The sequence below is a fragment of the Ahaetulla prasina genome, chromosome 6 (assembly GCF_028640845.1).
Source record: "Ahaetulla prasina isolate Xishuangbanna chromosome 6, ASM2864084v1, whole genome shotgun sequence".
In the NCBI taxonomy this organism is placed as follows: Eukaryota; Metazoa; Chordata; class Lepidosauria; order Squamata; family Colubridae; genus Ahaetulla; species Ahaetulla prasina.
This window is the reverse complement of record NC_080544.1, coordinates 106,323,526-106,336,204: the sequence shown is the minus strand read 5'-3', so window position 1 is coordinate 106,336,204 and position 12,679 is coordinate 106,323,526. Positions and strand designations below refer to the sequence as shown.

General features: G+C 47.0%; 1 protein-coding gene across 2 annotated transcripts; it reads left to right on the top strand.

The window, feature by feature from the left end:
- Positions 1 to 577: 577 nt before the first annotated feature.
- LOC131201069 (thrombopoietin-like) lies at positions 578 to 11,727 on the top strand. Of its 2 annotated transcripts, none has more exons than XM_058188619.1 (5): positions 578 to 806; positions 2,203 to 2,330; positions 4,899 to 4,985; positions 6,938 to 7,102; positions 11,319 to 11,727. In XM_058188619.1, exons 1-5 carry the CDS (start codon positions 752 to 754, stop codon positions 11,499 to 11,501), a joined length of 618 nt encoding a protein of 205 aa, XP_058044602.1. In that variant the 5' UTR covers positions 578 to 751; the 3' UTR covers positions 11,502 to 11,727. The 2 variants fall into 2 exon arrangements, with proteins under 2 accessions (XP_058044602.1, XP_058044603.1); XM_058188620.1 differs by having other exon boundaries at positions 582 to 841.
- The last annotated feature ends 952 nt before the right edge of the window (positions 11,728 to 12,679 follow it).

Below are 12,679 nucleotides of genomic sequence, written 5' to 3'. Positions count from 1 at the left end.
AAAACAAACAAACCAAGAAAGTCCAATTGCCTCCTCAGAAAGCACTTTTGGGACCCTAAAGTTTGCTTTAAGATACTTTTAGGGGTTTTTTTGTTCCAGACATTCTAGATTTGGTCGATCCCAATCAGAGGCAGCAAAGTCAAGATCCAGCTTTGGGGACATCCATCAGTGACACCCATGTCCCATAGGCAGTGGTGGGATTCAGCCAGTTCGCACCACTTCAGGAGAACCGGTTGTTAACTTTCTGAGCAGTTTGGCAAACTGGTTGTTGGGAGAAATTATTAGGGCAGAGAACCGGTTGTTAAATTACTTGAATCCCACCACTGCCCATAGGGCTTGGCGGGCAGCGCCCGGCACCCCAAATCTCTCTGCCTTTCTTTCTCCAAGGCCCTGGGGGCTGCACGGGGTGCCTCAAAGCCCTGAGGTTGGAACGTGTTTGCAAGATCCCTGCGGATGGCTTCTCGTGGCTCCGTAGCCTGTGCTGCCCTCCCTCCATCAGCACTGGAGCCAAGACGGAAATATCTGGAAGTGAGAAGTTTTCCTGACGGCCGGCCGTGTTCCCTTCTCTAGTGCCTTGGCCCAGAGGTCAGCACCACCAGTAGCAGCAACACAACAGGAAGCGACGCAACCCTGACTTGGAAAGCTGGAATTGCGCAGCAGAAGTGCCTGGCAAGAGAAGCCAGCAAACTCTGGGCTCTCTCCCATTCCGGCCGCTGCGCTGCTGCAGGGTTGCGTGGTCAAGCCGTCTTCAATGGACACCGGGCAGGAGCTGGAGAGCAGCTGTTGTCCCCCAGCGGAGCGAGGAGGTGACCAGATGGACAGGGGGGCATGGAGTTGAACCGTGAGTGCCAGCCTGGCAGGAGAGGGCAGGGCAGGGCACCCTGAAGTCAGCGATCCTTGGTGCTCTCCGAACGTGGTTGCTTTTGTGGCAAGTGTTTCCCTGGCACTGATGATGTTACCTAGTTTGGGTAACGAAAGGTCTGCAAGGAAGCCACCAAGTTCAAAGACCACCGAGGACCCCTCGTTTTCAACCCCGGGTGACAAATATTCTCCTTGATTGACAGCAAATTGAATTAGGGAGGGAGGGGAGGATAGGAGCCCAAATGGACTGGGTTCTTTCTTGGAAAAAGTAGCATGCAAGGGGAAAGGCACTCTGCATATGAGCTGAGGCTAGAGGGCAACAACCCAGGATGTGGTCTGGGGAAGACTGAATGTTAACTCTTTATAGGAAGTTTCCAAATGGGGAGGCATTCTATCTAGAGCTTAAGAGATAATTAGGTTTGGGGGTTAGAATTAGGAATCTGCAATTCAGCTTGGCCAAAAATGCTATTATTGGCATCCTTCAGTCTCAAAAGACTATGGTAATCGTGCTCTGGAAACAGCATCTAGTGTGGCTAAAAAGGCCAAAAATGGGATTTTTGGCCAAAGATGGGATCCTATTAATAAAGCCGCCTCAGCTGGGGATGATGGAGGTTGAAGTCCAACTGCTTTGCAGGGGTTTCAGCCGAGGGTGGTCCAAAAGTTATCAAGGTGGAGGAGGCCTCAGCAATATACAAGCCCTCAATTTACGACCACAGCGGAGCCCACCATTTCTAAGTTGCTAAGCGAGTCAGAATTTTGCCCTGTTTTACGACCTTTCCTGACACGGATGTTAAGTGAATCATTGCCGTTGTCAAATTAATAATGCGGTTGTTAAGTGAATCGGGCTTCCTCGTTGATTTTGCTTGTCAGAAGGTCGCCAAAGGCGATCGATCGCCTGTCCCTGGGACATTGCGACCGTCATAAATATGAGCCAGTTGACACGCGGCTGAACGCTGACCACGTGACCACAGCGAGGCCGCAACGATCATAAGTGTGTGAAAATGCCTGTGTTGTTGGGTTGCAGAACCAAACTGCAACTAAAACAAAAATACTTTCCGGCTCGGAAAACAAAATAGAATAAAACACACCCAAAAAACGCTGGAAATGAGAGAAAGGTTGATCGTGGTGGCATTGTGGGGGAGAGCATCTGTTCATGGAAACCCCTATCACGGTTTGTCTTCTAATAATCAATGTAAGCTGGGGACGGTTTGCACCTGTACATTTTAGCTGCTTGTGGATTGGGCAAGCATTTCCATTTTGTGAGCGTGCCCACCATCAAACTCCAGCAGAAGATAGTTAAGTTAGTCCTTCTCTGGCTTATCTCATTTATCTCCCTTCCAGGGCTGCTGGTCTTTGTTGTATTCCTGTTCCAGATGAGACTGTCGGGGATGTGGCCTACGGAGCTTGTATGTGACAGGCGACTAATCCAGAAATACGTGGCGGAAGCGGTGGAAATGGAGGAAACGTTGGTGAGAAAGCACCTGTTGGTCCGTCCAAGCACGCTACGTTTGAAGACAACTAGTTCCTCCTTCTTAGCCTGTTTCAGATGTTTTGGAGCTGGGGTCCCCGACCTTGGCAACTTTAAGCCTGGAGGACTTCAACTCCCAGAATACCCCAGCCAGCAAAGCTGGCTGGGGAATTCTGGAAGTTGAAGTCCACCAGGCTTAAAGTTGCCAAGGTCGGGGACCCCTGCTTTGGAGGACAGAATAACAGAGTTGGAAGGGACCTTAGAGGTCTTCCAGTCCAGGGGTCTCCAACCTTGGCAACTTTAAGACTTGCGGACTTCAACTCCCAGAATTCCTCAGCTAGCAAAAGCTTGAACAAGAACATGGTTGGAGAGCCCTGAGACATGAGACCAAATACCAGGGGTGAAAAACTCAAGGCCCATGGGCCCACAAGATGCATAGATCCAGCCCGCGGTGCCTCTGCCAGCGAAAATGGAGCTCGGGATGGGAGACAGGCCTCCCAGGCTCCGTTTTCATCGCTGCAGGAGGTCTTCACGGCTGAAAATAGAGCCTCAATGAGTGACATCGAGCTGGCCATGCCCACCTTGGCCATGTCCCTCCCACCCCCAGGTCAAACATAACCCTGATGCGATCCTCAATGAAATCGCGTTTGATACACCTGCCCTGTACCATTCTGGGCAAATGGTTATCCAATCCAGGGGTCTCTAACCTTGGTCCCTTTAAGACTTGTGGATTTCAACTCCCAGAGTTCCTCAGCCAGCTTTGCTGGCTGAGAAACTCCGGGAGTTGAAGTCCACAATTCTTAAAGGGACCAAGGTTGGAGACCCCCGATTCCAGTCTTTTCTTTAAAAGCCTCCATTGATGGAGCACCCACAACTTCTGGAGGCCATCAGTTCCACTGATCCATTGTTGTCACCCTCAGGAAATTCCTCCTTAGTTTCCAACTGTTATTTCTCGTCCTGCCTTCATGTTCCTTGGAGAATAGGTTGACACCCCCCCCCACTCTTCTCTGTGACAGCCCCTCAAATATTGGAGCCCTGATATCACGTCACTCCTAGTTCTTCCCTTCTTTAGACTAGACATTCACACTTCTTTTGGAAGAAATATCTTCAGTTCCAAGTGGGGGGGAAAAGACACTGGATTCATGGAAGTTGCTTGGAAAGAAGGTTTATGGATGAACAGGATCACATTGTTGTGAATGCTCCAACACTGGAAATTTTTAAGAAAATGTTGGATAATCATCTGTCTGAGATGGTGTAGGGTTTCCTGCCTAAGCAAGGGGTTGGACTAGAAGACCTCCAAGGTCCCTTCCAACTCTGTTGTTGTTGTTACTACTACTACTACTACTACTACTACTACTACTACTACTACTATTATATTATTATTATTATTATTATTATTATTATTATTATTATTATTATTATTATTATTATTATTATTATTATTATTATTATTATTATTATTATTATTATTATTACATGGCTTGGAGATCCTGGGCAGAAAAAGGGAAGAGATGCTGAGAGTCCCTGGGTTTTGGACTCTGATTTGGGTTCTGATTGGTTGTCAGACTCCCATGGGGCCATGCAGGGGTAACTTTGTAGGTTGTCTTGAGTCCCAGGCTTGGTTGACTTTTGCTGGGTGATGATGTAATGAAAGGGCTTTGGGCAATTCCTACTATGGCTCTGCCTGAAGGAGGTAGATCTCTGTTATGTAGAATAGACTGCCCAGGCCTTCGTGGCCCATTGACAAAGGTGTGTGTGGGGGGGCTGAGTTTAGAATAGAATAGAATAGAATAGAATAGAATTTTATTGGCCAAGTGTGATTGGACACACAAGGAATTTGTCTTGGTGCATATGCTCTCAGTGTACATAAAAGAAAAGATACGTTCATCAAGATACAACATTTACAACACAATTGATGGTCAATATATCAATATAAATCATAAGGATTGCCAGCAACAAGTTATAGTCATATAGTCATAAGTGGAAAGAGATTGGTGATGGGAACTATGAAACGATTAATAGTAGTGCAGATTCAGTAAATAGTCTGACAGTGTTGATGGAATTATTTGTTTAGCAGAGTGATGGCCTTTGGGAAAAAACTGTTCTTGTGTCTAGTTGTTCTTGTGTGCAGTGCTCTATAGTATCATTTTGAGGGTAGGAGTTGAAACAGTTTATGTCCAGGATGCGAGTGATCTGCAAATATTTTCACGGCCCTCTTCTTGATTCGTGCAGTATACAGGTCCTCAATGGAAGGCAGGTTGGTAGCAATTATTTTTTCTGCAGTTCTAATTATCCTCTGAAGTCTGAGTTTCTGCCTCCCTTTTAAGGGAAATATTCTGCCCTTTTAATTTTTCCTGAAATATCCCATTTTCCTAGGAGAGGGGTGGGTGCTAACTTCCTGCACTTCCGATAACCTTCCATTGTACAATTTAGTCCCCATAATAATATTTGCATTTCTGATAAGAATATTCCTGTTTCTTGTTTCCTGGAAGGGATGTAAAAGAAAGGCAGGAGTGAAATTTAGCCAGCCTCAGGTGGATTTTCCTCTGCTTTTGTCCTGTCTCTGCAGAGCCAATGCGAAGAACTTCCTTCGCTTCTGGAACCTATGCATTTACCCTCGGTGGGGTTGAGCCTCAGGGTGTGGAAGACAAAGACGGTAAGTATGTAAGCTGTCAGTTTTGGAAGGCAATTTTCTTTTTGCTTCTTAACTGCCACATATTTTAGCTGGGGAAGTTGGGAGGGGGTTGTTGTTGGAGCGGTAGAAAGTTAGTCATAACAACATTCTGTACTCAAGGACTTTTGCCTGCATCTGATGGAGACTGCCTGAAGATTGTATCCAATTGAGTGTGAAGAGTTGATTGGACAATGTGATGAACTTGTGGGTGTGGGGCAGGGCTGTGAACTGTCAACTGGGTGTGGAAAACCTGGAAGCTTTCAGTTTCGGGTTTTCCCAGCTGTGCCAACATGACATCTCTAATAAATTGGAACTTTGAGGAACCTCAAACCTCAGAGCTTTATTTTGTTGGGGGTGTTCCTTGGAACCCTGACATAGCCTGTATGGATGTCATGGTTCTTTGGGCTTCACCATCTGGGCCGCAAAGGTGTTTTTCCAAAAAGGCAAACGGCCTTTCTTGGTGTTTTTTTTCCTTGAAAACATTTTATTTCTCATCCAAGAAGCTCCTCCAGTTCTGACTGAATGGTGGGAATGGATGGAAGGATTTATTCTTCGCAGTCATCCGTTTGTTAGCTCTCTTGAGAGTCATTCAGGCCACTTGGGGGTTTACCTGTATCCTCAGAATCACCTGAATCAGAGTGCAAATGGGCCTGGAACCTTCTTGGGACTGCTGAAAGTTTTGTGTTGTGGGCAGGAGATAGGTGGCATCATATCCTAATAACGGAATAATAGAACTGGAAGGAACCTTGGAGCAGTGGGGAAAGTCAAATTTTTTTACTACTGGTTCTGTAGGCATGGCTTGGTGGGCGTGGCTTGGTGGGCATGGCAGGGGAAGGAGACTGCAAAATCTCCATTCCCTCCTCACTCCTCGGGGAAGGATACTACAAAATCCCCATTCCCTCCCCACTCTGGGGCCAGCCAGAGGTGGCATTTGCCGGTTCTCCGAACTACGCAAAATTTCCACTACCGGTTCTCCAGAACCTGTCAGAACCTGCTGGATTTTACCCTTCCTTGCCGGTCTTCTAGCCAATCCCCTGCTCACGCAGGAGACCCTATACCAGTGATGCCACGTGCCCACACCCATAATGCAATGCCCCCTCCGCACCCTCCAACCCCCCTGCGCATGCACGTGCAACCCCCCCATGTGCCTCGCTCCCCTGCACATGTGTGCATGACCCCCCTGCGCTTCCCCACCCTTCACTTGCATGCGCACGCAAGCCCCACCGCCATCCCATTTTGGGCCTAGCAGGCCTCCCTGAAGCCTCCGGAGGCCAGAAACGGCCCATTTCTGGACTTCCGGTAGGCCCATTTTTTGCCGTCCCCAGGCTCCAGAGGATTTCTTGGAGCTTCCAGTTTAAATCTATTGTTTCCTCTTGTATTGTTGTGATTGAAGCTGAAGTAATCCTCAACAGGAAGGACTTTGCAATAGATGATTCTATGAGTTAAACATAGGTCCTGTCGAAGGCGGCGGAGTTCTAAGTTTTCTAAACCCAAGATATCAAGTCTGGTGGTATAAGGTATTTTGTTATATTCAGAGGAGTGAAGAACTCTTCTTGTAAAGTATTTCTGGACACGTTCAATTGTATTGATGTCTGAAATGTGGTATGAGCTGTATTCAAGTATTGGTCTAGCAAATGTTTTATAAGCTCGGGTTAGTAGTGTAGTGTTTCTGGAGAAGCAGCTACGTAAGATTAGGTTAAGAACTCTTAAAGCCTTTTTTGAGATGTAGTTGCAGTGGGCTTTGGCACTTAGGTCATTGGATATGAAGACTCCAAGGTCTTTGACTGGGTGGACTTCAACTCCTAGAATTCCCCAGCCAGCAAGGCAAGGCTGGCTGGCTGGGGAATTCTGGGAGTTGAAGTCCCCACCTCTTAAATTTGCCAAGGTTGAAATACGGTGTCTTCGAGATGGCAAAATTGCTGACTCTATTTCAGAACGAAGCCAAGACACAGGAAATCCACCAAGTGTTGGTCAAACTGATGGATGGCATAGCCGCGGCCCAGCGATCGACGAACGAGACCTGCATCCTGGTACGTCTTCAGCAGCTTTATGAGAAGGTCAACTTCTTCCTTCTGCACTTAAGAAACTTCCAAGGGCAGGTGAGCCGATCCCAGAATTTGTGGGGATGGGTAGGTTTGTAAGATTGCATGCCACAGCTGATCACCCCCCCCCCCGCCATGCACTGTTCTGCTTACCCCATGCCTCCTTTTTGGGGCGTGGGGCGCACTGCGCATGCACAGCCAGCAAACCAGTCTTAAACTGATTCAGGTTTCACCACTGGCTGATCCTTTGCTGTTTGCAGGGCAGCCCCACGGGCCAGATCTAAGCACTCCATGGGCCAGATCTGACCCACGGGCCTTGACTTTGATACCCCTGATTTACAGAATGTAGAGAATTATGGAAAGCGAAAACACGGAGTCATCATCGGTGTTTGATGAGTGCATGAAAAGTGGCATCTGGCTTAAAGAAACCATGCCTGAAAGTAAATTGGAATAGCGGCTAATGAGTCAACATTGAACAGGAAGAATGTGGGACATCTCCTCAACTGTTTAATGATAGAACGAGTGGAGATGAAAGGGAAGAAAGTCCCAGACAGATGAAAGAGTTGAGATTCTGGAGAAGAGAAATTTTTTTAAGGTGTGAAGGGTCGATATATACAGCATATTGTAATTGTGATGGACATTTGTTGGCACAAAAAAATAATGGAGAGGCAGTGAATGCTCTTGGTAATAGGATACAAGAATTTGAGCAAATCTTAGATGCTTTTCTCACCATCAAAGGCACCTTATCAGTTAGGATCTTGGAGTCCTAGTGGACAACCACTTAGATATGAGCCAGCAGTGTGCAGCAGCTGCCAAAAAAGCCAACACAGTTCTGGGCTGCATAAACAGAGGGATAGAATCAAGATCGCATGAAGTGTTAATACCACTTTATAAGGCCTTGGTAAGGCCACACTTGGAATATTGCATCCAGTTTTGGTCGCCACAATCTAAAAAGGATGCGTGGAGACTCTAGAAAGAGTGCAGAGAAGAGCAACAAAGATGATTAGGGGACCGGAGGCTAAAACATGCGAAGAACGGTCGGTATGGAACTCGGTATGTCTAGTTTAATGAAAAGAAGGACTAGGGGAGACATGATAGCAGTGTTCCAATATCTCAAGGACTGTCACAAAGAAGAGGGCGTCAACTTATTCTCCAAAGCACCTGAAGGCAGAACAAGAAGCGATGGGTGGAAACTAATCAAGGAGAGAAATTTCTCCTTAGAAATTTCTCTCCTTGATTAGTTTCCACCCATCGCTTCTGACAGTTAGAACAATTAATCAGTGGAACAACTTGCCTGCAGAAGTTGTGAATGCTCCAACACTGGAAATTCTTAAGAAAATGTTGGATAACCATTTGTTTGAAGTGGTCTAAGGTTTCCTGCCTGGGCAGGGGGTTGGACTAGAAGTCCTCCAGGGTCCCTTCCAACTCTGTTATTATTATTATTATTCTAAATCAAAGTTCCCTGAAGCTGGGTTGTTTTAGAAGCGTAAAGTATTTTCTTTTCATAGACTCCCTTGTATTCACACAGTAGTCCTCGGTTGATTGATCAGCACTGGCAACTCATCACTGAATGATGCAGCATTTGCATAATTTATTCATTTATATTTTTGTCATGTTTATGTAGCGCATATTGGAGGTAGTGACCCTTTGAAAGCTATAGGCAACAAAATCCCATGTTAATGTATGCCGATTGGTACATTCAAAATGACAATAAGTTATTCTAAGTCTAAGCCAGTTATTTTTTTTATTCGTTATTTTTTAAAAAAATTTGAATTTATATCCCGCCCTTCTCCGAAGACTTAGGGCGGCTTACATTGTGTTAAGCAATAGTCTTCATCCATTTGTATATTATATATAAAGTCAACTTATTGCCCCCCCAACAATCTGCCTACCTTATAAAGGATGGAAGGCTGAGTCAACTTTGGGTCTGGTGGGACTTGAACCTGCAGTAATTGCAGGCAGCTGCTGTTAATAACAGACTGCATTAGTCTGTTGAGCCACCAGAGGCCCAATTGAGCTGTCACATGAACTATGATGGACTTATGACCTCACTTCTAGTCGGTCATTAAGCAAATCACCCATGGTCATTAGGTGAACCATCATGGGATTGAGATTTGGCAGTGGCTTTTTCTGCAGTCATGAACTTTGGTTACCAAGCACGGCAGTCATTAACTGAGGACTACCTGCATTTATTGTGTTTATATGTTGCCGGACTGTTCCCTCTGGACATGACACTCATAACCTGGGTATCTAATGTTCACTAACCCAGGATCTCATTTGTGCAACGCAGTTGGTTAAAATGCAGGTTGTATAGTTGTAACAGGTATGTAATTGCCTTGCAATGTTTGCCCTACAAGTGGCTTCATGTTTATAAGCAACCTTGACATTCACAAATGAAGGCAAATATATGCGTCCAAGGATAACGTTGCAGGATCCAATCTGGATCGATCATCGGGATTAGTGGTTTAATCTTCCGAGCTTTCGGACTCATGCTGGAGCCCATCCTCGGGGAAGTTCTCCCTAGCAAAGTGTGCGCTGCTCTATGTGTGATATTTATAGCGCCTGTTGTAAGTGGCTTTTTAGATGTTGATTAGGGTGTGTTGGTGACGGGCTTTTAAGTCATTCGCTGTTGTTCGTTTGTACTGCCCAGCCCTCGACTTCCAAGTACTTGATAGGTTGGTACTAAATCAGCATTCCTGTTGACTGACGATGGACCGGTTTCCCAGGCTGCTATTACTTCCCTGGCTGTTTTTGTACCTGCTCGTCCAGCAATCTTGGTAGGGCTGCAAAATTGAATATGTGTCCTTGTTCATGATATTCTTTCCTACCCTCAACTGCAACTACAGGGGTCCTCAACACATAGCCACAATTGAGTCTAAAATTTCCACTGCACTGCCAAGCAAGGCAATTCTTAAGTGAGTTTTGCCCCCTTTTTACCCCCTTTCTTGCCACGGTGGTTAAGTGAATGCAGTTAAGTGAGTATAAGAACTGAAATAATTTATTTATTTATTTATTTATTTATTTATTTGATTTTTATACCGCCCTTCTCCCGAAGGACTCAGGGCGGTGTACAGGCAGAATAAAACCAACAAAGAACAATATACAATATACAAAATTAAAATCAGTTAAAAACTTATTAAATGAGCCTGAAAAATTTAAGAAATTTACCATAAAACCAATAACCCCATTAAAATTGCTAAAAATTTAAGTTTAAAATTTCATTCAAGCCAGCCCAGCGAATAAAAGATATGTTTTCAGTTCGCGACGGAATGTCCAAGGTCAGATATCTGGCGTAAGCCCGGGGGGAGTTCGTTCCAGAGTGTGGGGGCCCCCCCAGAGAAGGGCCGGCCCCTGGGGGGCACCAGCCGACATTGTTTGGCGGGTGGCACCCTGAGGGGTGCCCCTCTGTGAGAGCGTGCGGGTCGGTGGGAGGCATGTGGTAGCAGTAGGCGGTCCCGTAAGTACCCAGGTCCTAAGCCATGGAGCGCCTTAAAGGTCGTAACTAACACCTTAAAGTGCACCCGAGAGGCCACAGGTAGCCAGTGCAGCCTGCGCAGGTGGTCATAATGGTCATAAGTCACTCCTGTAACTTTATAAACGGTCACTAAACGAATGGGACTACCTGTAGCGTTTTTCAAACTTGGCTACTTTAAGGTGGGTGAACCCTAGCATGCTGGTTGAGGAATTCTGGGAGTTGCCTTAAAAGTTTCCATGTTTGGAAAACTGCTAGAGCCATGATGGTGAACTTTTGACATTCCCGCGTGCCGGCCTGCGTGCCAGAAGTGGCACGCGAAACCATCCCACGAGGTATGCGCGGCCCCCCTGGTGTTGGTGCACACGGGAGCGCCGATACCCGGAAGGAAGAGGATCCAGCGCACATGTGCGAGCCGGCACCTGAACACCCAATTACCGGCATGGAAACGCGCCCAACAAACAGCTGGCCATCGCGCATGCGCGCAACATCAACCCAGAAGTTTGGGTGACGGCTTGCACATCTGTGCCGGAACGCCCCTCTTCCGGGTTCTGCCGCTCCCGTGGGCGCGATGGCCAGCTGACCAGCGCACGTGTGATCACAGAAACACAGGAGAGGAGCCTGCAAGGCATTGCATTCTTCGCGGGACGGTTTCACGTGCTGCTTCCGCCACGCATTGCCATAGAGCAATGGCCCAGGTAACTTCCTTCAAGAATTTGCTCCAAAAGCTGCCAAGGGCACCTTCTAATCGCGTGAAGGTTGCTCAACAGGCATTCTGACTGCTTTCTTCTCTCGCCCTAGGAACAAAGCGGAACTACACAGCCAGAAAACGTCCCCAAACTGATTCTGACGAGGAACCTCAGGACGGTCTTCTGGACCTACGTCCAGCTTTTGCGAGGAAAACTGAACTTCCTGTTCTATGACCTCCGGAAAGACTCCTGTGCTGAGGAGGACCATCCACCTGGGGTTGCTTTTCCACCTTAGCACCTTGATCCCATCAAGAGGGCGCTGCCTCATCCTGCAGGCGGGCTGGCAAGAGACATCGACAAGGGCAGCTATTGGAGGAGAAAAAAGCCATCGCTGGGGTGGAAGAACAGGGCTGGCCAAGCCCTCAACGTGGTGGGGGAAGAAAAAAGGGAAGAGGGAGGGGCGTTGTGTTAATCCTGGAGATCCCGATTCTCTGCATTTCGTACCGGCTTGCTTCAGCTGCCTGCAAAAAACCAAACCAAACTGCAAAACTTATGGAGTTGTTCAAGGCTAGCTCGTCTATCCCCTAAAATGGAACCCGAGCCTCACCATCTTTCTCGTCTGACCCGGTCGGCGTTCTCCTGGAATAAGCAACTCCAATGAACTCTAGGGAAACTCAGTGGAACAGAGGAAGGCATTCAACCCCTCTTGCTCGATCGATTCTGGGCCATCGAGTGAGAATCCGGCGAAGCGACCCCATTGCTCTCCATAACTTGTCTTGTGTAAACCAACTTCTTCATAATGAAGGTGGTGATCTTATTAATTAGTCATTAAGGACGGATGATGATATTCTGGGCTTTGAAACAGTGGCTCTACATTTTGTTTTTTTGCAGCCATGACCTAGGGTTTAACCTATCCTTAGTGGGTATGTGTTCTGTTTCCCTCCCCCAATACTCCCAACAAAGAGTCAGTCAAAGGCCTTCTTTTCTAATTTATTTACATAGATAAATGTTCTGGCCACGTCTACCCCCGGGCCTGCCAAGTCTCTGGAGATAACGAGGAAATTATAGATAAGGCCAGAATTACTCACAAATATATTCTTCCCTCCATTGATACAGTTTGCCCGTGCAAATTCATTGCTTTGTCCAAGACAAAAAACCAGGAAGTTCCGCCTCCTTTTTATAGTCTCTGCAGATGTCACTGCATGACCATCATTCTTTGGCTTTGTCCTAACGCTTCCTCTGCTGCGCGCGCCGGTCATGTCTGCGCAGTCTTGCATCACTCCAAAACTGTTCTTGGGGCGTTGCCAAATCAGAAGAAGGCCAGGGAGAATCAGGCCTTGCCGGCCCCTCCTCCTCCCTTTGGGTGGGTGCCAGGAAGGGAGAGGGCCCAAGAGAAGCAGGCCTTGCCAGGTCTTCTCCCTCACTTTCTGAATCATCTGAGTCCAAGAGTCCGGGTCCAGGAACCTGGGTCAC

Bases quoted from the DNA above. Each gene is read 5' to 3' on its own strand.
- LOC131201069 (XM_058188619.1), top strand. From the start codon at position 752: ATGGACACCGGGCAGGAGCTGGAGAGCAGCTGTTGTCCCCCAGCGGAG. The intron at 807-2,202 runs GTGACCAGATGG...TCTCCCTTCCAG, and splicing joins TCCCCCAGCGGAGCGAGGAG to GGCTGCTGGTCTTTGTTGTA. The intron at 7,103-11,318 runs GTGAGCCGATCC...CTCTCGCCCTAG, and splicing joins TAAGAAACTTCCAAGGGCAG to GAACAAAGCGGAACTACACA.